The sequence below is a fragment of the Urocitellus parryii genome, chromosome 11 (assembly GCF_045843805.1).
Source record: "Urocitellus parryii isolate mUroPar1 chromosome 11, mUroPar1.hap1, whole genome shotgun sequence".
Lineage (NCBI taxonomy): Eukaryota > Metazoa > Chordata > Mammalia > Rodentia > Sciuridae > Urocitellus > Urocitellus parryii.
The window spans coordinates 68727763-68754684 of NC_135541.1; the positions used below are offsets into that span (position 1 = coordinate 68727763).

Below are 26922 nucleotides of genomic sequence, written 5' to 3' on the forward strand. Positions count from 1 at the left end.
CAGTTCTCTTGATCCTGATTTTATAAATGTACAGAAAACAAGACAGACCAACAAGGCTCATACGTTTTCTCTTACGTAGAAGCTAAAGAAAAAGGAAAAGAAAGGTGGGAATCTCATGAAAATCAAAGGGAGATCAGTGGAGGAAAGGGACAAGGGGGAGGAAGGGGGAAGTGCTGGGGAGCCAAAATTATATTGTTATATTTTGTGCATGTACTAATATATAACAACAAATCCCACCATTATGTACAACTAACTATAATGCACCAATAAAAAATGTATGTGTGTGTGTGGGGGGAACAGACCAAGATGCTGACATAATTTAAATGGCAGGGTTAGCCTTTTATTTTCCTTTATTTATCTGCATTTTTCTAATCCCCCAATACATTTTTAACCAGGAAAAAAAATACTAAAAGGTCATATTACCACACCTGAATCAACTGTTTAAGAAAATAACACAGCAAAACAGCTGAAAAGGAAAAAAAATAGTTATTTCTGGGTAACTTATGCATATTTTACTTTCCAAATCTTCTATCATGTGAATGTACTGACCTTTGATAATTGCAAAAATAACTGTCTTGAGATCTAGCTGGGTTGCGGATTGCAGCCTTCACTGAACTGGGAGTTTTGTGGTTTGTCACTACAGCCTATTGCTCCCGAGGGCAATGCTGAAGGCATGTGGGGATGAGAGGTGCTGGGGATCAATATATTGGAAAGGGAGACACGGTTCAGATTCCTTCTTCTTAGGTCTCACCTTGGGTGGGATGAGTTCTATTGGCCTGGAGTGTGCATTTCCTCACTAGACCTCTAATCCTGTATATAGATTATAGTACTCCTGGTATTTATTTCCCTAGGGTTTTCCACTGCTTTTAAGCAGTACTGTGAAGGATCCTGCATTTTCTCCGAGAGAGAAATATCATTTGTCTTCATGGTCCCAATAACCATCTTCCTCCTATGGTCACGAGGATGGCAGTGAAAAGTCTGAGCTTCAAAAGGAAAAAGTCCCTTTACAGACTAGGGTCTGAACCCAACCACTAGGCCACATCTAGTGCTAATGTCCATTCAGATATGTGAGAATCACAGCACTGTTAGAGCAATAATTTACATAGGTGATGCCTATCATAGACACAAGTTCCCTGTATAAACTATCCTAGTGGGTAAACAGCAACACTTTCTTGGCCTTCCTTTACAGTGCCTGGAAATTGAGAGACCCTAAATCAATGTGTTCTAAAGAAAAATAAGCAAAATACCCACCACATCAAAAAAATCACATAACAGTGCTCATTTAAAAATTCCTGCACACTCCCAGGGACCAGTGATCTTCATTTTAAAGACCCATTACTTCATAGGTGTCCCAATAAGCATAACTAAGAATAAAAAAGAATTGTAGATATGCAGATTTTACAAAATGAAATAGTCACATCCCAAACTAAAATCTGTTTGATCTGCTGTTGCTATTCTTAATAGCATCATCCTTCTGCTTGATAAGTTCATTAAGAAAAAGAGTTTACATCTTTTTCACTGGTGCCTTTCAGGGTCCAGCTCTTCTTTCTTATTTTTTAACATATATTAATAAATCTCTCACACTACAAACTAAATATGTTATAAATGTTAACAATCATTTTGAAAGTTTTTTTTATTTCCATGACTATTAAAATTAAAACCCTAAATATATGAGAAAAATAATGAAAAATAACGACCTCTATCAATAGAAGTGATACGCATTATTTAAAATTATATATTATAAATTACATATAACATGTAAATGTAACAAAAAATTTAGTTTTGAAAAATGTTTTATTCAAGAATTACATAATTTCAGTATCTTCCAAAATACAGTTTCCTAGATCACTACAAAAGAAAGCAAATTCAGTAAGAAATTCAAATCATTAAATATGTTGCACTAGTATATACATACAGAATGCCAAGCAATAATATTTAGCCCTGGAATGCGTACCATGTGTTTTCCTCATTAAAGGCTCAACCCAGCACGTTGTATAGGCTATGTACAATAGGCAAAGTTCTGTGTACATAAAAGTTTGATATTAGCTGCCTCAATTTATAGCTGTGGTAGTTTGTCCACTGGGGTGTCAAATTTGAAATCTGGAGGAAACAGATCTGGGGCCCGAGGGTAGATCAGCCTGTAGGACTGTCTGATTGTAACATCAGCTACACCAGCAATATCTCCAATCTCTAAAAGACAAAAATCAAAACATTAAGTATATCTTTCCTCCCACCTCCTTTCTACTACCAAAGTGAAAAACAAAATTAAAAAATACTGATTTTTTTAAAAATGATAATGGGAATCCAAACTGAAAGACAAGAAACAGGAGTTAAAGACAGTAATAACAATAATGGCAGTAGCACCTATTACCTTAAAATTTGTCTACAGTATTATAATGTTTAATATATGTAAAACAACTCAGGGCATAGTACTATGAGTGATAAACATTATATTGACCATATTTTAAAATGACTACTCTTTTTCTTTATAAATCTTCTTCAGGATCACAGAGTAATCCATGAATATGTTCTTTTTAAATTAATTTTTATTTATGACAGTGGAATGCATTACAATTCTTATTACACATATAGAGCACAATTTTTCATATCTCTGGTTGTATACAAAGTATATTCACACCAATTCGTGTCTTCATCCATTTACTTTGAAATATGTTCTTATAAAGAAATTCACTACCCAGGTCAGGTCTGGTGGCACACATCTATAATCCCACCTACTTGAGAAGCTGAGGCAGGAGGATCACAAGTTTGAGCTCAGCCTGGGCAACTTAATGAGACCCTGTCTCAAAATTTTTCAAAATTTAAATAAAGGGCTTGGGATGCAGCACAGTGATAGAGCACCCCTGGGTTCAATTCCCAGTACTGAAAAAAGAAAAAAAGAAATTCATCGTCTCTTTCTACATTTGAAAGTTTATCTGCAACATCTAAAACCAAAATGAAATAATAAATATTTTTCTACAACCTCCTTTTTCCTAGAGATCAAGCATCTATAGATTTTTTTTTACTATTAGAAGTATATATTGTGCATATATATTGAACTCAAGACACTTGAGAATTTCTAGTCTGTTAAGAATCCAAAGAAGTAGATTAAATCTTTCTTAATAAATATAAAAGGTAAAAAATGGATCTAAACTAGCCTTTAAAAAATGAGTAGAGGACAAAGGGAATGGATAATGGTATACCTGCGTAATTAATGCTGGCTTTCCCCTTCTAATCACTCTTCTGTTACCATCTGTTACTTACATCAAAGTATAGCCTAAGCTGAGGTGAAAGGCTGTTCTGAATCAAGTACTACAAAGTTACTTAAGCCAGTAATTCATGAACCCACTTTAAAATTTAGAATTGACTCTCCTTTTTCTTCATAAAATTTTTTGAGGATCATAGAAGTAATCCATTTTTGCATATATATACTTGCAAAAATGATTAATACTTCTGGTTGAAAGTTTCCCTAGAGGGCTGGGGTTGTAGCTCAGTGCCTGCCTAGCACACATGACGGGTACTGGGTTTGATCCTCAGCACCACATAAAAAATAAATACATAAAATAAAGGCATTGTGTCCATCTACAACTAAAAAAAAAAAAAAGACTGTGCCTTTTAAAAAAAATCCACACTAAATTTAAAAATGACTTTATAGAAGGTTGAACTACTTATGTCTATGTATTTCAGAAATTTCATTAAGAAACTATGAATGTGGCTGGGGATGTGGCTCAAGCGGCAGTGTGCTTGCCTGGCATGCGCGGGGCATTGGGTTCAATCCTTAGTATCACATAAAAATAAAATAAAGATGTTGTGTCCATCGAAAACTAAAAAATAAATATTTTTAAAAAATTCTCTCTCAAAAAAAAAAAGAAATTATGAATATGGTTCAAAAGGAGAAAAAAGCAGGCTTCACAGAACATTAAAGGTTATGGTCAACAATATTGATAAGTGTGTTAATCAGCAGGGTCATGTTCCAGCCTATTAGAAATAAAGCATTTCCCATTGCCCCTCCCAAGATTTAAAAAGGTTAAGTTTATGGAGGGAAAAATGACTCAAAATGATCAGGAATATTTAAGGAAAAAAAATTACAGAGAACTCACAAAAAAGTGAACAATGTAAAAAAATTAAATTTTAAAAAAGAATGAACAATGTACAAATTAAAATTATATAATTCAAATGGGAAAAAAAAGTTTGTACATAGCTGTGCCTCCAAACATTTTTATTTATGAGTCACTTAAAAGCAAAATACTGATATTTTTATGTTTTGTTGCTGAGGAACTACCTCTGAAGTGTGGGTTCTGGATACTTAAATGCTTCACACATAAAATGGAAAAAGACATACTTTAGCCTTCATAATTCATTATCAACATTCCTCATGAAAACCCCTACCTTTTTGGGTCCTCTTCTCAGCTGATGCCTGTGAAGCCATGTAAATAGCTGCTGCAGCCACAGAGATCGGGCTCCTCCCAGGAACCAAGTCCAATTCCACAGCCTTACGGGCTATATGTGTAGCTGCCATTTGAACTTGCTTAGGAAGACAAAGGTTGGAACAGAACCTGGACATGAAGTCCCCAGTTGTAATCAAATCCACACTTGTTTCTAAAGCTTTCAAAATAAGTTTAAAACATCGGCCAATTTCTTTCTTAGAAATTCGTGATACAGCACATATTTCTAAAAGAAAAAAAATCCATATAAGCCATATAGTTCATTTAAAAACCTATCATTTCTGATTAAATAACACACTGCAGTTGCAAAAAAAAAAAAAAAATCTTAACCATGACTAAAGATGAAACCCTAATCCTTTCAGTGATATTTCCCATTGAGCTAATTTAAAATTTCTTGGTTAATGTAAATGTTCACCACACTTTTAAATTTAGGTCTTAATCTTTGAAAATATTAACTTCTTGACAGTTTCAATTTATGCAAATAGACATCTTTAATCAAAAATTTCTTGGGTATTTATATGTTAATCTGTTATAGGGAGGGTACCAAGGAGATGAAAGAAAATACTCTAGCTAAAGAATATTTCTCAAGCTACACAAAGTCATGTATGCATGTAATTCCTGCGATTACAGGCTATAATTAAATGAGATAAATATTCAACACCCTTATCCTAAATATTCATCTACCAAGCACTTTCAGAATAAACTTAACAAACTTCTTTTTTTAGTTGCAGTAACAACACAAAAGATGGTGATAAAGGCCATCACTTCTTTTCTTTGACCTAAAACATGTTAATAAATATTAACTAGATGAATGAAGAGTAAGTTCAGCCTTCAGCTACAAAACTTTTGTCAGTGTATGTATCATGACAACACTATGAATAGGTTGTCATATATTTATGGGTAACTGCAAACTGTATGAAAAATACCAATTATCTCAAAGCCTCTAAATTAAGTGTTAAACTGCAAATACTATATACCTCAAAAGAAAAAAATCTCACTGATGCTTTCCAAGGTTTGACTCCTACACCTATAGAGAAAGATCTATGCTAGAAATGACAGCTGTTTTTATGCATCAAGTGTACTGACTTCCTACAAAGAGCCTACTATAGCTTTGATGCCAGGCCATAAACCCATAAAATATAGTCCATCAAAATATCTTACTAGCAAAGAACACAGTGGCCTAACATAGACTTAAAACAAATCTACATGGGAAAACAGTTTGAAAAGAACATGGTCAGTAAGATCTCTTTATGTTTTTGTTGTCAAGGAACAAAATAAAGTGGCGCTGGCAAATAATGTTCAGGTGGATTACTATACCTAATGATGAAGACAGGACTTGGCTTCTAAGTATCAAAGCAGCTTGACTTTGGTCTGTTACTTTATGCAACTAAAAACTCACCTTTAAATGTCCTAGGAACCCCTTCTTGTCTACAGGCAATATAGAGACAAGCAGAAGCTATAGCATCGTTAGCTCTTCCCTTAAGGCTCTTCTGTTCATACACTTGCTTGAATAAATTATTTGTTCGATCCTTCAAAACAGAGAAACTAAGTTTAATTAACTCTAGGCCATTTAATTAGTTACAATATCAAAATTGCATATGTTCACTAAATTATGCAAAATCAATGCCAGAATGGCTTAAAGGAGGTAGACAAAAACTTACAACTATATTTCGAGGGAGGTTGATTCTGTCTGCCATGGTAGTAATTTCCTTGAATGCATTCATCATTGCCCGATCGGAACTACTCATTGTTCTCCGATTCTGGTACTTAGAATTGCCAAACTCATCAAAACTTGCAGCTCCTGTACCCTATAAAACATTTTTATAACTTGCAAGAAACTTTCAGAAAACTTGAATGAACAATTTCTATGAAAATACAAGTTATACAATCTGACTCCAAAAGCCCAAGAAATTTGCACTGTGCATCCTACCTTTCCCTCAAATAGAAAAAGTACCAGGTTAAGATGTTTTAAAGAGGTGTTTTATCACTTAAGGAATATATAATTCTGAACAATTATTTGAGGCCACAGAAAATAGAAAACAAAGCAGTCCAATTTCATTTATAAATATGATAAAATAGCAAATATTATAAAACAGAATACATTTTTAATATTATCATGACCAAGTGGAGACTTTCACAAATGCAAAATATGTGTTATTGGAGAATCTAATAAAACATCATAATATTAGATCTAAGAAGAAAACTCATATGATCTCCAAAGGTACCAAAAAAGATGAAAAAAAGTCAGAATTCATTTTTTTGGGGGGTGGGGAGATACCAGGAATTGAACTCAGGGGCACTCAACCACTGAGCCACATCCCCAGACCTATTCTGTACTTTATTTAGACACAGGGTCTCACTGAGTTGGTTAATAGCTCGCCATTGCTGAATCTGACTTTGAACTCGAATCCTCCTGTCTCAGCCTCCCAAGCTGCTGGGATTACAGGCATGTGCCACCACACCCAGCCAGAATTCATTTTTGATACCTTCATAGAATACTACACATGGATATTTCTTCACAATAGAAATATCTCTCCAAGGGCCAAAGCCAGCACTACGAATAATGAAAAAACATTAGTAGGATTACCAATAAAGTAGATGCAAGACAAAGGTGCCTCCTTCAACAACCACTTTGTAACACTATACTAGAAAAAGTAGCCAATATTGTTAAGTAAGAGAAAAACAGTAATACAAATTTGGAATGGAAATGATTAAACTATTTGCAAGTAATATCTTCGTATACCTAGAATACTCAAGAAAATCACTAAAAAACTGCCATTGTTATCAGTAATATAAAAGAATTCATTAGGGCTGGGGCTCAGTGGTAGACCGCTTGCCCGGCACGCAAGAGGCACTGGATTTGATCCTCAGCACCACATAAAAATAAAATAAATGAAACAAAGGTATTGCATCCATCTATAACTAAAAAATATATAAAAAAATAATTCATTAAAGTCACAGGTCAAGATTAATGAACAGAAATCAACACCTTCCAACACACATTTAACCAGTTAGAAGACAATGAAGGAAAATATTCCAATTATAATGGTAATGTAAAAAATAAATTCTGGAAATTCACTTATATGTAAGATGTTCATGAAGAAAATATTAAAACATCCCTAATGGACACATAAGAATTAAGGAAATTGAAAGCCATACCATATTTTTGGATAGATATATCAATAAGTCAATTTTCCCTATATCATTTTGTAAATAAATATAACCAAAATCCCAGTAAAAATAATCAAAAAGATTTTGTTTTGCTTTGTTTTTGAAAAACAGAACAAAGTGATCCTAACCTTTAAATAGAAAAGATTAGTGAAGAAAACACTGAAAAAGAAAAGCAATGAGGATTAATGCCACCAGATATAAAAGTGTGGTACGGCATTTGATTAACTAGACCAAAACAGGAACAGATAAAGTCCAGAAATATTCCCAAATATATATAAAAATTTAGTTTACAATAAATGTAGCATCTTAAAATTTTTCTTTTTTGCCATGTAAGAATAAAACGTTCAGGGCTAGGGTTGTGGCTCAGTGGCAGAGTGCTTGCCTAGCATGCATGTGGCACTGGGTTCGATTCTCAGCACCACATATAAATAAAATATTGTGGCCACCTAAAAATAAAAAAAATAAATATTAAAATAAGAATAAAACTTTCAAAGAATATAGAAGAAACTAATAATAGTGGCTACTTCTGGCAGAAAAGAGGTATTGCAGTGGGAACTCAAGAGTTTAGGGGTCAAGGGTGAGGAAAATTTACTATATGTTCCTGTCATACATTTTTTTTTTTTTAAGAGAGAGTGAGAGAGGAGAGAGAAAGAGAGAGAGAGAGAGAGAATTTTTAATATTTATTTTTAGTTCTCGGCGGACACAACATCTTTGTTGGTATGTGGTGCTGAGGATCGAACCCGGGCCGCACACATGCCAGGCGAGCGCGCTACCGCTTGAGCCACATCCCCAGCCCTGTCATACATTTTTTGAATCATGTATTTCCTATTGAAAAATTAAATAACAAAAAGTCACAGTGTCAATTAGTTACAATCTTACATTTTAAAATACCTATAAGTATGCTTTTTTTCCAAGCCCATAAGGCTTAAAGCAAATGCAGACATAATCTACTTAAAAATATTTCTGGATTTAATACTGTAAACTTTTAACCTTTTATATACCATGTTGTCCAAATTTGATATGCAGTTTTATCCATTACAGCATGCAAAAAATACCTAATAACCTGGGTTTTTTTCATGATACTTTCTTAAATACAGAATATGTATTCTTGGGAGGCTGAAGCAACAAGCCAAGTTGGAGGTCAGCCCAGGCAACTTAGTGAGACCCTGTCTCAATATAAATAGAAAGAGATAGGGATGTAGCTCAGTGTAGAGTTCTACCAAATTCAACCCTAAGGACTGCACAAAAGAAGAAAAGGACTGCACAGTACACAATAGTAATATCTTAAAATGTAAACACCCCCTTGATTAATCTTTTTTTTTAAATTTTATTTATTTATTTATTTTTTAGAGAGAGAGAGAGAGAATTTTTAATATTTATTTTTTTTTTTTAGTTCTCGGCGGACACAACATCTTTGTTGGTATGTGGTACTGAGGATCGAACCCGAGAGAGAGAGAGAGAGAGAGAGAGAGAGAGAGAGAATTTTTAATATTTTTTTTTTTTTTTTTTTTTTTAGTTCTCGGCGGACACAACATCTTTGTTGGTATGTGGTGCTGAGGATCGAACCCGGGCCGCACGCATGCCAGGCGAGCGCGCTACCGCCTGAGCCACATCCCCAGCCCCTCCCCTTGATTAATCTTGCAAAATATTTCACCACTATTTCCAATTCAGATTACAAAGTAAAGAGAATCAGGCTATCAGGGAAGTTATGCTATTGCCTTATATAATAATTACCACCACCATTTACTGAACACATTCTATATACTACATTTCCATGAAACCCTTAACTATTAAGTATTTAGTGTACAGGGAGAAGACAATTTTTCTTGAGGGGGCGGGGTGCAAGTATGGTATTGGGGATGGAACTTTATGATGCTCTACTACTGAGCTAAGTAATCCCCAGTCCTTTGAAAATCTCAGCAACTCAGGAGGCTGAGAGCAGGATCGCATATTCAAGACCAGCCTCAGCAACTTAGCAAGACCCTAAGCGACTTAGAAAGACTCTGTCTCAAATTTTAAAAAATCAGATAAAAAGGATTGGGGATGTAGCGTGGTGGTAAAGTGTCCCTGGGTTCAATCCTCAGTACAAAATAAATACATACATACATACATATTATAATTTTGATTTGATGTTCTCCCCTCCAAGATGGAAAAACACACTAATCAGCCATCATCCACAGTGGTATTACTGGCAAATTTTATTACCAGGCCAATATTCCCCAATGAGACCAGTGTCTGATATTTTTGCAAAGATCCCAAACTCCCGGGTCTTCGGTCACTCTGCACTAGGTATTTCCTGCTGATTGCGAGTATTACCTTGCCAATCATGGTAGACAAATCTCCATCACTCAAAAGAGGATTCTGAGAATCTCCAACTCGAGATGGATCTTTTGTTGCTTTGTCATTACTGAAAGTTCTCCACTCGGATCCCACATCAATAACCCGGTCACCTAAAAATACAAGCACATATCTAAATTATCCTGTCAAGGTAGGATTTACTTACCAACACTGTCTAATGTTATACCAATGCTTTTTATTCCCAAGAAATTTCAACATGGACATCCAGGTACTGGCTTAAAGGTCATGTCTCAAACATCAGTCCTGAAGCACTCTAACTACTATGTCTTTTCAGTAACAGTCCTCTTTAAACATTATGCTATAATTATTCATATTATAACTCTTAGAAGAAAAAGATTTAGTCAAAATAATAAAGTCATTCATGTGTGATGTAAAGATAAAACACTACAATAATAATTTAAAACAAAATTAAATTTTGTACAAAACTGTGACATGGAAAAATAACAGTACAAACTATTCAGAATGGACTACTTGGGAGGCTGAGGCAAAAGAAGTTCAAGTTCAAAGCCAGCCTGGGCAACTTAGTGAGACCCTGTCTCAAATTAAAAAGAGATAGGAATATAGCCAAGTTTTCATGGGGAATGATTTGCAGAAAATAAGCCTAAGCTTGTAAGTAACTAATTGATGAAAAATATTTCTGGGGGCTGGGGATGTGGCTCAAGCGGTAGCACGCTCGCCTGGCAGGTAGCACGCTCGCCTGGCATGCGTGCGGCCCGGGTTCGATCCTCAGCACCACATACCAACAAAGATGTTGTGTCCGCCAAAAACTAAAAAAAAATAAATATTAAAAATTCTCTCTCTCTCTCTCTCTCTCCCCTCTCTCTCACTCTCTCTTAAAAAAAAAAAAAAAAAAGAAAAATATTTCTGACCAAATAATCTATACAGAATAAACATTAAGCCTACAAGCAGTGAGAAGAAAGCCACATAAGCAAATTTCTTTTTGAGCAAAGAAGCAGCAGCAAAGTATGTCATATCAAAACACCAGATATGAGTAAATCTGATTACTGCTTTAGGGTAAAAAGCTTAATGGTTGGTAATATCTTCAGAGTAGAAAAGAGGTAACACACATGCATCCTTTCTAAATGTTCTCATTTAATCTTCATGGCCTTAAAAAGTAGGCACTACTTTCATTGCCACTTTTAAAAGGAGATTAATTGGCCTAAGATCACACAGCTTGAACTGCACTGTATATCAGATTCCAGAATTTGTTCTGTAGTGCATTTGTAAAAGATGAACTCTTTCAATGAATTGTGAAAAAGATGAAAGGATGAACCACACCATTTTCATCTTTGTGTATATATAACATGCAGAAAGGAGAATGGAATGGCAGAAATCATCTTCTGTAGCACTTAAAAGAAGTTATGGTACTGACAGTTAATGTAATAATTAGAGTATGGTCTCTGCCATTTGTTGCTTAGCCATGGACTAACTTCATTTCTATGTCTTTATTTCTTCGGCTTTAAACTTCTCCAATAATGTTATATTTTCGGCTTTAAACTTCTCCAATAATGTTATATTTTGAAGACTAAAGATAAAATAAGCAAATACTCCTGTATAGCCCACATAAGGAGCTTAAAAAGTAATTCTACTTTAAGTATTCAATATTAGCTATTTATAGTTAAGAAAATAAAAAGCTGGGAGACATTCTCCCTTTTTGGTGTGGATGATGATAGAAGCTTCAGTTTTAAAACTTTAATCTGCATATTAGACTTTAAAAGTATCCAAGTGCTTTGCTGCAGAAATTTATGAGTAGGACAGTGAAGGAGAATGGAATGAACAGGAGAAACTTAACTATATATCATTCTAAGTCTTTTAAAAAACACATTAAGGGGCTGGGCTTGTGGCTCAATGATAGAGTGCTTGCCTAGCACTGGTGAGGCCCTGGGTTCAACATTAAAAATAAATAAATAAATAAAGATTAAATTCTTTAAAATAATACATTAATTAAAATGCCACAAAACAGTACAGTGATATAATCTAATCTTAGTGATATTTAAAAGAATAGGTAATCACACAACAGAATGATTATTCCTGAAGGCTTTGGACAGATTCAATTTTCTTTGAACTGCCAAATCATCTGTAAGTAGATTATCACCTGGACTAATATGTGTCCATGTCACAAGAGTTAGTTTAGGCAGGGTGCTCGTCTGCCATTCTCATATGCAATAAGAACCATCAGGGTTGGAAGACACAGGGACATCAGTTATAAAGCAATCTCAGAGTCAGCAAGGTGCAATGGGGCATGCCTGTAATCCCAGCGGATCGGGAGGCTGAGGCAAGGGGATCATGAATTCAAAGCCAGCCTCAGCAACAGCAAGGAGGCACTAAGCAACTCAGTGAGACCCTGTCTCTAAATAAAATACAAAAATAGGGTTGGGAATGTGGCTCAGTGGCTGAGTGTCCCTGAGTTCAATCCCTGTTACCAAAAAAAAAAAAAAAAAAAAAAGAAAGAAAGAAAGAAAATAAAAAGCAATTTCAGCATATCAGATCAAGCATGTGGCCCAAAAGAGGAAACGTTAAATGGATAGAATTGTCACAGTTTCTTCTGCTTTCTCCTCATGGTAACAAATATCACTAACTTAGAAGGAATTCTGATTATAAAAATTTGATTTAAAAAACTTACCTGAAAGTATCATAAATGTATCATACACTGAAACCTTACTACAACATTAACCAACAAGTCCATGTCTCAAAGAGATTTAATTTTCTTGACAAGCTCTTTTCATTAAATTTTATATAATAATATACCAGAACATTATTTTAAAGACAAAATGTTCTTCCATTAATATCATATACCAATTAAAGTGATGCCATGGTATTTCCATGCCCTTATATTTTCAAAGGGCTAAAAGTGAATCCCACTTCCCATTTAACAAAATAAAAACAAACATTCATGAGACAAAAATTACTGTGACCTTTAAATCTAGTTACTAGACTCAAAAAGTTTTTTGAAAAGTCAAATGTCATCATTTGATTAATGATGACAATCAAATCATTAACTTACAATTTTATTTATTATTTATTTATTTTTGCAGTATTGGAGATTGAACTCAGGGGAGCTCTAACACTGAGCCATACTCTCAGCTCTTTTAAATTTTGTTTGAGACAGGGACTGGCTAAGTAAGTTGCCCAGGCTGTCCTCAAACTTGTAATCATCCTGTCATTAGCCTCCTGAATCACAGGGATTACAAAGTGCATGCCACCATGCCTGGCAATTTACAACTTTCAAGTAATCCCATTGGACTGGGAGGCTGAGGCAGGAGGATCATCAGTTCAAAGCCAGCCTTAGCAACAGCTAAGATGCTAAGCAACTCAGTGAAACCCTGTCTCTAAATAAAATACAAAAATAGGGCTGGGGATGTGGCTCAGTGGCTGAGTGCCCCTGAGTTCTTAATGTATTAAGAGAATATGGCAAATGAAAATGCAGGTAAGTATGCCCACATCTTTTAAGTCTCTCTACAAATGCAAAGATAAAGCAATAGTAAGCCAAGATACTTCAGAGTATTTTCCTTCTGGTCCCAAAGTACTTTATCATGAGTTTCTTTTCTGCTTGCTTCACACTGTCTTACAAAAAAAAAAAAAGATAAAATGGCCGTGCCTGGTGGTGCACACCTGTAATCCCAGTGGCTCGGGAGGCTGAGGCAGGAGGATAGCAAGTTCAAAACCAGCCTCAGCAATAGAGAGGCGCTAAGCAACTCAGTGAGACCTTGAGTTGGGGACATGGCTCAGTGGTTGAGGCCCCTGAATTCAATCCCTGGTGTATCCTCCCTGCCAAAAAAGGGACAAAATGGATATAAAATAATAATAATAATAATAGCCTCATAGTATAAATAGAAAACCCAGCACTGGGCAGTAATGTAATTTTTTCACATACATGGGACTGATCTAAATGATTCATTCAAGAATCACTATTTGTAGGAAGGATAGCTCAAACTATCCACTGGTTTCCAGTGTTGGGCTTTAAGGTGGAGGCAGGGAGGAGGTAGTTTACTCCATTTTGTTATTGTGACTTTGATGGAATCGACAGATTGTGTCTCAGATATTTTTAAGCCCCTGTGAGGATCTTTCACAAAATTTTCAGAAAGATCCCACTTTACTCTTTCATGGGACAAATGTAAACATCAAGGAATAACCTAAAAAATAATGAATTCAGCCTTTTGAAGGGATTATCAACATTCTCTTAAAAACAAACACACAAAAAAAAAGACTCACTGTGTTAAGAACCATTCCCCCCCCCCTTTTAAATTTTTTAAACTTATTTAAGTATGCAAGTACTCTGCCACTGAGCCACAACCCCAGCCCCCATTCCCTTTTTGAACAGCTCAAAACAGTATTTGTAAGGAATTCTCAAAATAAGTTACATAACATACCATGAAACTACAACTAGCCTAGCAGATTAAATGAAAGAGTAATGAGAAATAGGGCAGGACCATTCAGAAAAAAATATAAAGACTTAAAAGAAGTTCCATTTAAAGAAATCTAAATGAGATAGTATTTTAAAAAGTTGCCCTGGAAGAGGGCTGGGGATATAGCTCAGTTGGTAGAGTGCTTGCCTTGCATGCACAAGGCCCTGGGTTCAAACATCAGCACCCCACCACCACCCCACATACACACACACAAAGTTGCCCTGGAAGAAAATTGCAATATAAAATCTTTTATAGAGATAAGTAATACAAGGCAGCCATAATGCCTCAGTATAATTAGGCTTTGACAGGAAGAAGCCTGTCAATCATTAAATATATATATACATACCAAAAAACCCTCACATATCCTTAAATGTACTAGAAACAGAACTATAAAAACTTCTAGTTCCCTTCTAAACTACATTGATTTTTGTATAATCAACACCAGATAGAAAGTCTGTATAAGACTTTAAATAGCCAAAGTAATAGCATTACTTTTATGTATATAAAATATTAAACAATCATTACTCTTTCCCTCCACCTACAGTATGATCTCTAACACTTTTAATCATGTTCCTCCATCCAAATAAGTAAGCATATCCAATATGTATATTCATGCATTACACCCATGTATAACTCAATCCATATATTAGGGTGTCTAAAAAGTAGTAATAAGACATTCTATCACATGAAAGAGAATATGAATTTCACCTCTTTCAAAAAAAATTAAAAAGCACTCTTACCAGTTTAAAGTTAGTCAGTTTGGGCACCTATCTTATGATTTGGCAATTCCATTTTTAAGCGTTTACCTACAAAAATCTCATATAAGAATGTTCATAGCTGCTTTACACACATTTGCTAAAAATTATAAACAACTTCAATATTCATAAACAAGAAAATGTATACAACAGATTATCTCTAAATAAACTATTAATATATGCAATAATGAGCTGGGGTTGTACCTTAGTGGCAGAACACTTGCCTACCATGTGTGAGGCACTGGGTTTGATCCTCAGCACCACATAATAATTTTTTTAAAAAATACTGTGTCCACACACAACTACAAAAAAATATGCAATAACAAACGCATTTCAAAACATTATTTTGCCCCCAAATTTCATACTGTTTGATTCCATTCAAATGAAGACCAAACTGGGGTGGATTGGAAAAGAGGTTTAAAGGAACTCCAGACATGAGGGAATTGGACTACACGTTTTAGTTAGGGTGTTGGTTTCACTATTTATGCACTGCCAAAATTAAACTTTGTATTTGGGATCTGTGCATTTTGTAGTATATATAATTGTACCTCAACTTAACTTCCACCAAAATACTCTTGATTTTGAATCAAAGTACACCATGCCTATATATTTGGAAACAACAGCACAATTTTATTAATATTCTTGGACAAGGAATACTCTTCTCTTCTTTTGGATTTCAAAGTATACATATATGTAGCTCAGCAGAACATTAGAACTGGATTTTTTTTCTTATTAAAAATCTCATTTGTTGCTGGGCGTGGTGGCTCATGCTTGTAACCCAAGCAACTTGGGACACTGAGACAAGAGTTCCACAAGTTTGAGGTCAGCCTCAGCAACTTAGCATGACCCTTAGCAATTTAGCGAGATTCTGTCTCAAAATTAAAAAAGGGATATATACAGCTCAGTGGTAAAGTCAGTAGTGGTTAAAGTGCCCTGGGTTAGATCCGTAGTACTGGGGGCGGGGGGCGGTTAGAAAAAACTCATTTGCTAACCAGTAATTGCTAGATTTTATATGATTATATTCAGGTACTATTAATTTTTGAAATTTGATTTGGATATTCTAGATAGAGAACCCCATCAGTAGCAAACAACTTCCTCTATTTCCAATATCTATTCTATAAAGTGTTGGTTAAAACTTTCAAAATTATGTTCCTGATTTTTAACAGAAATATTCCAACATAATTATAAAAGCTGACCATAGTTGTTTTAGATTATTCTTCTTGTAATACTTCTGTGTAGGATAAATTACACTTGAACAACAAATTACTACAAAAGCCTAATAGCTTAGAATGAAGATTTCTTATTCATACTATGTGTCTACAGATGAACAGCTGGGGGCTTTCTATGCCATCATTAGTCAAGGTGTTGAAATCTCTGCCACCTGAGGTATCACCAGTCACCATAGTAGGAAGAAGGAAATGAGGCAAATTTTGCACTGACTTGTTTCTGACCCAAAATAACATTAACATTTCCATTCACACTCCACTGGCCAAAGCTAGTCAAGCAGCCATGCTTAACTTCAAAGGGGAAAGGGAAGTACAATCATACCACAATACCTCAAAGGAAAAGAACCCAGAGTGCCAGTGAATAGTCATCAATACTGTTCCATATGACAATTAGCAAGCATAACTCAGCACTGAATTTTCAGGGATATATGTATAAATTCATGAAAAAAGAATGTTCCAAGACCACCTTCTTGTACCAAGTGTGACAAGCTGAAATTTCAGTTAACTTCACTGTATTTGGGCATTTGTCACAACAAAAATCTGTCAATATGACTTCAAGTCCTCTGAAAGTAACCATTTTAGTGGTTGGTTGGTTTGTGGTATTAGGGACTGAACCCAGGGGTGCTTTAGCACTTAGCTACACCCCTAGCCCTTTAAAAAAATTATTTATGTATTTTTTTAGGTAGAGTCTCACTAAATTGCTGAGGTTGGCCTTCAGCTCATGATCCTCCTGCCTCAGCCTCCTGAGTTTCTAGAATTACTGTGCCTGGCAGTTAGTTATATTTTTGTTCATAAAATTTTAGTTTGTTTTTTTTTTTTATTTTTCCCCAGTACTGGGGACTGTATCTCAGGGTGCTCTATCACTGAATTATATCCCCAACTCTTCTTATTGTTTGAGACAAGGTCTCCCAAATTGCCCAGGCTTGTCTTGAACCTGCAATCCTCTCATTGCAGTCACCAAGTAATTGGGATTACAGGTATATGCCGCTGTGTCCAGCTTAATAAAATTTTACAAATGTTAAAAGGATATATTCCCCAGTGATGTTCAGGATTCCTGACTTGCAACCCTGATGTTTTCTGCTAGCAATATAAAGTTTCCATCTATTGTACCTTTAGTATTTTATCTCAGTCAATGGGATCTTCAAGTACAATGAAGAAACCCTCATCCCCAAATCCAAAATGCTCCAAATTCTAAAATATTCAGATGAGGGACACTCTACTGGTAAATACACAAATATTCAAAAATCTGAACCACTTTTGATCCCAAGCAGTTTAGATAAGGGATCATAATGGATATTTTATCTTCTTCTATCCTGTGGATATGTCTCTATTTTTTTCTTTGGTTTACTAATTCAACTTTCTAGAATAAATCTGCTAAGTGTGTTGGTCTCCTTGTGTTGTTTTTATTTCTTTCTGACCACATTTTTTTTTTTTTGCATGCATATGCTAGGAATTGAACCCAGGGTGCTTTACACTGAGCTTACATTCCCAGCCTCCCCGCTACCCCATCACTGCTTTTTTTGAGATAGGGTCCCACCAAGGTGTTTAGGACCTCACTAACTTGCTGAAGCTGGCCTCGATCTTGCAGTTTACCTGCCTCACCTGCCTCTGCCTCCTGAGTAGCAGAAATTACAGGCAGGTACCCACTACATTTAATAGAAACATTAGAGAAGTTTTAGCTAGCTCACTACTAAAATAAATTACATATTTTCTAAAACTTTCTTGTGGTAATTAAACTATGTTACGGGCAGAATTTTCAGCTAAGTTCATGAGATCACCGTAGTTTGTATTCATAAGCCTTAGCTTGGTTTTTATGCATCCTGTAATAAATAACTGTTAATTGGAGTTCAATGGTGTAATGTTATAAAATCTTCCAATCCACAACTACCAGTACTCTCAGTCAAGAAAAACTCCCAGTACAATTCCACAAGTGTATTAGAAAAGTTACAGGTAAACCAAGCACAATATGGTGCATGCTTGTAATCCCAGAGACTCAAGGGGATGAAATAAATAGACGCCAAGTTCAAGACCTGCCTGGACAACTTAGTGAGGCTATTTCAAAATAAAATAAAAAGGGCTGGGGCTAAAATCATGGATATAATGCTCCTGGGCTCAGTTCCCAGTACCAAATAAAAAGGGTGGGGTTGCTACAGGTAGGACCACTATAATCAAAGGAAATATAAGGGTAACTTGAGATAGAAAAACACTTATAGTCTAAACTTGTGTCACCCAGGATCCTCAAAAAAAAAAAAAAAAAAAAAAAAACAAACCAGCATCATCACTTCTTGGATTTTGTAGCATTTGATGGCTGTTGGTAGCTCCCTCCATCAAGCTTGCCTCTTAGCTACTGGGAAACAGAAAAAAAGAACCCTTCTCTTCACGGGGCAGGATCTAGAGCCCCACACTTCTCTTCTACATATAACCCACTGGCTAAAATACAATCACAAGAGATTATACCCACCTACAAAGTAAGCTGGAATATATTTAGCTGGGCAGCCACATAAAAACTCAGGGACTCTATTACTAAAGAAAGAATGGGGAATGTATTTTGGGAAAACACAACAGTCTCTTCTACATAGAATAACAGGGTCAGGGGAGAGGGAAGATGAGAAAAGAATATCCAGTAAAATCAAAGAATTCTGCCTTATATATGGACAGAAACCATACATGAAGAAAACTTAGACTGCTGTATTTATCATGCAAGTTACAAACTATAAGTCCAACCTAAAGCATGTTGTAGTATAATATTAAAACTATAATGGCTAAGGTAGCAATATTAGTAGTGCAGGGAAAAACTACAACACACTCAAAACAGCAATTAGAGAGGATCTGATTTTCTAGCCAACATTGCTTCTTGCCTCTGGTAATAAAGGAATTTTTAAAAAGGAAATATGAAGAAAATTGTCCAGAGTTTCAATTGTTAACTTCTTGGAAACTAATCTTATTTAAACATTTTGGGCCAGACATAGTGGTACACACCAGTAATCCCAGTGATTTGGGAGGCTGAGGCAGGAGGATGGCAAGTTCAAGGCTAGCTTCAGCAACTAAGCAAGATCATACCTCAAAAATAAATAAATAAATAATAAATAGGGTTGGGGATACAGCTCACTGCTATAATGCTCCTTGCTTCAATCCCCAATACCTGCCCCTCCCCACACAGAGAATACCACCTCCACTAGAGAATTCTGAAGTAAAAGTCTTAGAGCAATATTTCCAAATTACTTTTTCACATCTCACTTTTCCTCCAATAGAGGCTGTCTGCAGCAACATCCAAGTTGAGGAACAGAGTCTAGTTGCAGATCTATCCTAGCCTCAGCCACAATAAATTTAGTCATTTACATTACATACTCATACTTTTCAGGTACCTATCCTATGGCACCAGTTTTTCTCTGTATTTGAAATAACTTTGTCTATATAAAATTGTTACTCACTCTTAAACATGGCACTTCACTATAAATCCAATAGAAATTTCCTCAGGAAGTCACCACTTTTGGTGGGGCAGAGAGGAAATGGGGATTGAACTCAGGGTCACTCAATCAGTTAGTCACATCCCCAGCCCTAGTTTTGTATTTTATTTAGACAGGGTCTCAGTGAATTGCTAAGAAAATGCCTTGCTGCTGTTGAAACTGGCTTTGAACTCAAGATCCTCCTGCCTCAGCCTCTGGATTACACGCTGGGATTACACACTACCATGCCTGGCTACTACTTCTTTCATTTGTATTCTCACCATACATGGGAGATCTGAAACACATTTTACCACAAAGCCTTGCTTATAAAGTCTCATATTTCTATCCCTCTCAATGACCAGCACAGTGCTTAACAGAGACATATAACAAAGACAAAAGGCCCAAGTCTTACAGACTTGTATTTAGGTGGCTCTGTCACTTAGAGATATGAAAATTTTTTCTTCTGTTCTAGATGTGTCTGAGCCTCAGTTCCCCCTTCTGTAAAATGGAATAATTATCTCCAAGAGCAATGTGTTAATCAAGTAAAATTAGTAATTTCCTGATGTGTAAGAGAAAATTATATCCAAATTAAAAATTCTAAAATAGGCAAGAAAGCTATATCTGAAGGATTACAAGGGATGGAAAGCAAGAATCCTAAAGAAAATACAAATAGGCCTTCCTTTAAAAATGTAACTTGACTATATTACACTAAGTCTATATTTTTTCCCTATGGAAATGCTGTTAATGATAATTTAATGATGGTAACCCAATAATCTTTAAAATATAACTGGTGCATTAAATATGCCAGACCACAGCAATTGCTCAAGAATATGATATAACTGATGTTACGAAGAAAAGCATCTCAAATTCAGAATTACTTTTTTAAAAATAAGATTATGAAAACAAGAACACTGATACTCCCAAAATACATACAGTGGAATCTCATACTAAAATCATACATGTTTTATACATATTTCATTTGACTCTTAACAATTCTGAGGTATGCGGTATCTGGTTTTTTTTGGGAGAGGAAAAGGAGACATTTTAGAGATGAAGAAAGTTGGACTTGACTGTATTTACACACCTTATTAACTATTAGTCAAGCTTAGCTGTTGTCTTCTAGTTATATTAGGATTCATGAAGACAGAATTACAAGATACATATTGTAGAGGAGTACATTCTGTAGGTCACAAAGAAAATATAAAGATGGGATGAAAGTCAAGTAGTACAGAAGGCCTCAAAAAATGTGGTAAATTATCAAGTTAATAAAAAAGATTTGTGTTCCTCAATATGTCACCAATGTATGATCTGCATTAGAATTTTTGGGATTTAAGTCTAGAGTCTTATTGAACATATTCCCAGCTGACTCTTAAAGCATGTTCATGTTTCAAATTCACTTGTGTAAACAATATATATATATATATATATATATATATATATATATATATATATATATATATATAAATTTAGAGAGGAGAGGTCAAAATTGACTATTTCTCTTTTCCAAATCTAACTAAAACTATTTTCCAGTATTTTCCTTATATTGCTTTTAGGAACAATCAAAGAACTTAAATTTTAATAATATTCAAAAAATGGCTTTAACTAGAAATGACAACTCTAGTTTTAAGCAAAACTCATGGTGAAGTCTTTATTTATAAAAATCATTAAGACCAAGTATTTTTCTTCCTTCTGGTGGTGCTAGGGGTTGAACCCAGTGTCCTGTGCATTCTAGCCACATATTTTACCACTAAACTATATCCCTAGCCCCAATTTCATATTTTAACAGCTACTACAGAACCTTACTTAAATACTTTGCTGATTATTCTCAATGTTTTAAGTACTGTACAAGGTCAGATTTATAAACAATCTGATATTAATGATTATACTGCCACCTACTGTTCCAAATTTTAAAGTGACATAATACTATTAGAATCCCGTGGAAGAAAAAAAAAAAAAAAAAACACAAAAACCAAAAACCAAAACCAAAACCAAAACAGTGCTATTACAACCAATAGTTTTGTGGTAGGAATAACAAAGCTTTGCTTTAAAAACTAGCTCTGCTTAAAGCTACTACCAGCATCTTAAGTATCACCAGTAAAATAACAGTTAATGCCAAATGATAATGTTATATTTAAAACAAAATTCCTATAATTCAAATGAAAATGAAAAATCAATTAGATAACTACTAAACATTAAATAGTTATGGAAATAGCATTTAAAAATTTTTCAAAAATCAGAAACAAGGATTGGTGTTGTGGCTCACTGGTAGAGTGCTCATCTAGCATGTAGGAGACACTGGGTTTGATCCTCAGCACCACATAAATGTAAAATAAAGATATTGTATCCACCTAAAACTAAAAAATAAATATTTTTTAAAAATCAGAAACAAGAGCTGAGATCATCGCTCAGTAGCAGAGTGCTTGTTTGAGGCACTGGGGTCAATCCTCAGCACCATATAAAAATAAATAAATGAATGAATGAATGCATAGAAGGACTGCATCATCCACAACTAAGAAAATATTTTTAAAAAATTAGAAACAAGCTACAGATAAAATCAAGTACTATACAGCTATATACTAGGAGAAAACATCAAATAAACAAAGCATGAATTAGAAAATGAGTGACGTACAGGGTTGTCCAAACACAATTCTGAGTTTCCATTTCTGAAATTGGTAATTAAACTGCAGACTATTCAAAATAGTTAGTCAACAAATATAGTATAATCTTACAAGTTTTAGACAGTATAAACTTTTTTATGGCAAAAATAATCACACCATGTATACTAACACAAGAAAATGATTGTTGTCTGGATTGAAATTCCTGTGACTATCAGTATCTCAAATATGAAAAAAGGCCCAGATATTATACCCTTAATAGGTTGCAAAAGTTTTGCCCAGTTTGATTTATTTTCTGTTTCCTTAGCATAACAGGTATAAGACTGAATTGAATTGGTAACAAAGAACATATGCCTTTAAACCATGAAATGATAAAAGTTCAATTGTTTATATGATAGTATCTAAATTTATTATTGACTGACAATAATATGTGTGTATACACATTGAATGTCATTTCCAATTAAACTGTATTCAACTTAATTTGCTTGATAATATTCTCAGTAAAACAGAACTTTGTAAACTCTTCTCCACCTATCCCTGTTTGGTCATAGAAAAAATTCTTTTTTAAAAAAATATCTTTATTTATTTATTTTTATGTGGTATTGAGGATCAAATCCAGTGCCTCATACTGCAAGGCAGGTGCTCTACCACTGAGCCACAGCCCCAGCCCAGAAGAAATTCTTCACTTGAAAGACATTTCACATATTTTATCACAAAGAGCCTATTGCATATTTTAACAGTTACATTTTATGTCAGAAGAACCAGTATCATGAGGATATACAGCTATAAATTACAAGAATAAGAATTATAAGTTACAAAAAGAATATCTTATATAGTTACATTTTTAAAATTTCTGACCTAAAATTTTTACCTAATAGCTTAGGCTGAAATAAAATATAGTTCTGGTACTGGAGTTTCAAGGCAAAGCTAAAATAAATAAACATCATTTCCTTTAGCTTGGTATGACAGAAAAATGCAAGTAAAAATGAGGAATATGAGTACAAGAAAGCATATAAACTTATGAATTATATCTTCTTTCTCTAATTGATTAACCTTATCCAACTATCATGCTGGTTGAAGTTGAAGTGAGGCTGATGAAAGGCTGGAACTATAATGAAGCATTTTTGCCCTATTTCTTTTTAAACAGTTACAGAAGTAAGAGTTAAGAAGCAAAATTATCTTCAATTTCAATTCTTTCTCACTCTTACAAATTAATAATTCTATATTAATACTTTGGAAGAATTAAAATGTACAAATTTAACTCAAGGGTTAATAAATAAACATTTTCTACAAAGGGCCATACAGTAGATATGGTTCTGTGGGTCAAAAGGCAAAATTGAGGATATTATGCAGGCATTTATATAAAAGAAGAATCACTAATTCATTATTTATGAAATTTAAAACATAATAATTGAGTGACATTTATTTTAATACATATCTTCCAATGAAAATTATTTTTGTTCGTACCATTACTTACTTGGTGTTCAAAGTTAGTGTTTCCTGTCATCAAAGTCACTCACAAATGTTCACCTCTCAAGCACTGATCAACAGAGATGACAAGCATATAATTTTAATTGAGCATATTTATTGCTCCAGAAGGCATTTATAGGATTTCATTACATTCTTCTGGTATTCTCCTTTTCATGTTGTTATACTGTCCATTAATTGCTTTTTCTTTTCTTTTTTTGCGGTACTAGGAATTGAACTTAAACCCTCACACATTATTAAGAGTGCTCTACCATCTCTAGTCCTTTTTAAAATTTCAGACAAGATCTCCTGAGTTGCCCAGGTTGGTCTGCAATTTGAGATCCTCCTGTTTCAGTCTCCATTGTGATTATCTTTTCAATTTAAGGTCAGAGAAGTTTCTTAACTACATAGGTAATTGTATTTTGAAACATAAATATCTCCTTTATATTTTCATCCAGGTCTGACAAACACTGCTGAAAATATAGCTTGAGCTCAAAAAATATATCAGCTGCAAATCTGTGTGGTAAGAAACATCTTCTTGTGTTAACTTCTGACAGCACTTGGAAATATATAAAAGCAATTTGACATTATTTTGATTCCAATGATGATAGCTATTGTCAAACTGACTTTATAAGTACAGGTTTCATATATAAGCACTGTTTTTCCTTGCAATTCTAAGTAGAATTCAATAATATTAATCTATAAATTAACATGTAAGTTTACAGCAAAAGCTAATTTCCAAAGTCACTGAATATTCAATAGTAGTAACTGAATGCAGCATGATTCAGAAAGATTTCAACCTTGGACGTGAACTCAAACAAATAGCGCAACTTTGTCACTACTAAGCTACTAAATTGTGTATGTGGTATGGCAAGTTAGGACATACAATTCTATTTCTAACAAAAAATAAATATGCAGAATTATTAAGTCCATGAGAATGAATGAAGTTAACTGTCAACACTACTGGTTTAACAAAAAGCAGATTAAAATCTTTTCTACAAAGTACCTGCTAATGAATAATATAATTAATGATCACAGACCTTAAGCATATTACATTTTCATAATCTTTAAAATTTTTGTCCAAATATGTCTTCTGATCCACACATACATTTACCACTATCAGGTACAATATACCTTAGGAGATTCCATTGGGTAGTATTGAATTAGTATTTTCACAACTTCTTTGAAATTATTTTCTCCTACATTTGTTCCATGCAGACAACTCATGGAAGTGAATTCTTGTCACTTCAATCTCAGTATTGACATGAATAAACTACTGAACAGTATTAGTAACACCTGTATAGTCACCATGAGCAAAGAAAATATACTTGAAATAATTTGCCTTGATTTTTTTTTTGCCTTGATTTTTAACTAACTATTGGAGATGCTCTTAATGTCCTCAATTCTTTATTATTTATTTATTTCTAATACCAGGGATTGAACCCAGTGGCACTTAAGGACTAACCACATCCCCAGTTTTTTGTATTTAGAGACAGGATTTCACTAAAGTTGTTTATCAGTGTCCTCAACTCTTTAAGCAATTGTTCTTGCTGCAAAGCTAACAATCTTAAATAAATTTATTTTCTCTGGACACATTTCTTCAGCTGTTGCAATCGAATACAAATTAATTAACTTATCATTAATAAATGGTTTTTATTACTTAGCCTTTCAAGTAAAGCAAACCTTTCAAGACTTACTTGAGTTGCAGCCTCACCTATATTCTTTTATTTTTGTGAAGAAATTCCACTGTAATCAAATATTCTATTTTACATTTTTTTCATGACTATTGTTTTCCTGAGTTAAGAATATTGTGATTAAATATTTTACATGGTAATGTTTATGTTCATTGAAGTCTTTTAGCACAGGCACAGTATCATTGTGTAATAAACACAAAGCATTGATATCTTAACTCAATAACAAAATAATTCACATGCCACTGTGACTTAAAAGCATGACATTCATAGTTCACTTTTCTTGTTTTGACATGATGGGTATGCAATGTAATACAAATAAATAAATGTTGCATTATGGCAATATGCATGGCACTCAAAACACTGTTGAGTTATAACTGCATCGTTGTGATTTGTTGTGTGCCGAGTAGCTGAAACAAGTAATGAGAGCAACACATATGATTTCTGCTCCAACTAATAAACTGCTATTATAATATGAAAGCAAGTGAGTGTAGCTGTGTTCCAATAATCTTTATTTATGGATACTGAAATTTTAATTTGATATTATTTTTCTTGTGTTCCAAAAGAATATTATTTTTTCCTCAACCATTTACAAATGTAAAGTCATGCTGTGTGGAGGGGCACACTCCTGTAATCCCAGCAGCTTGAGATGCTGAGGCAGGAGGATGGATGTTTAAAGCCAGTCTCAGCAACAGCAAAGCGCTAAGCAACTCAGTGAGACCCTGTCTCTAAATAAAATGTGAAAAAGGTCTGGGAATATGGCTCAGTAATTGAGTGCCCCTGAATTCGATCCGTGATAACCAGCTCCCCCCGCCCCCCGCCAAAAGTAAAGTCATTCTTTAGCATGCAGGCCATATAAAAAACAGGTGCTGACTCATGTTTGCTATTCCGAAATTGAAATAATTTTATTAATGCAGGACAGAAATCTGGCTCCTATGTACATTAGGGAGCCAGACAGCAAGACTACCTAAACCTCAGTTTCCTCATTTGTAAATTGAAGATATTGGTGTTCACTTCACACAAATTGAAGATATTGGTATTTTTTTTTAAAAAAAACTGAATGAAGACCTACATAATTTAGAACAGTATCTAGTCTAATGTCAATATTATTAGTCATTAATATCGTTGACTGAGAATACAATTGCATATGGATTCCAATTCCTATTAGCAACTCTGTGTGTTTTAAAACTCCCACTACAAGCAAATAGCTTTTTTTGATGAACAGTATAGACATTCTTAAAGACAATTCCACAGTACATCTCTACCAAAGTTTCTGTTATACTTCTCAGAATCCTACTAACATTTTAATTCTCAAGTAATCTGAACTGCTGAGGACTATAAATGT

The 26922-nt window shown here is 34.3% G+C and overlaps 1 protein-coding gene across 1 annotated transcript in view; it reads right to left on the reverse strand.

Annotated features, from left to right (window-relative positions):
* Positions 1–1765: 1765 nt before the first annotated feature.
* Gtf2b (general transcription factor IIB) overlaps positions 1766–26922 on the reverse strand; it is a 31001-nt gene continuing 5844 nt past the window's right edge. The window contains exons 3-7 of the mRNA XM_026403329.2: positions 9930–10063; positions 6104–6250; positions 5842–5971; positions 4387–4668; positions 1766–2190 (exon numbers count right to left, since the gene is read on the reverse strand). Of these exons, the coding sequence (XP_026259114.1) occupies positions 2057–2190; positions 4387–4668; positions 5842–5971; positions 6104–6250; positions 9930–10063 (827 nt within the window). The 3' untranslated portion in view covers positions 1766–2056. The remainder of the gene's footprint in view (positions 2191–4386; positions 4669–5841; positions 5972–6103; positions 6251–9929; positions 10064–26922) is intronic.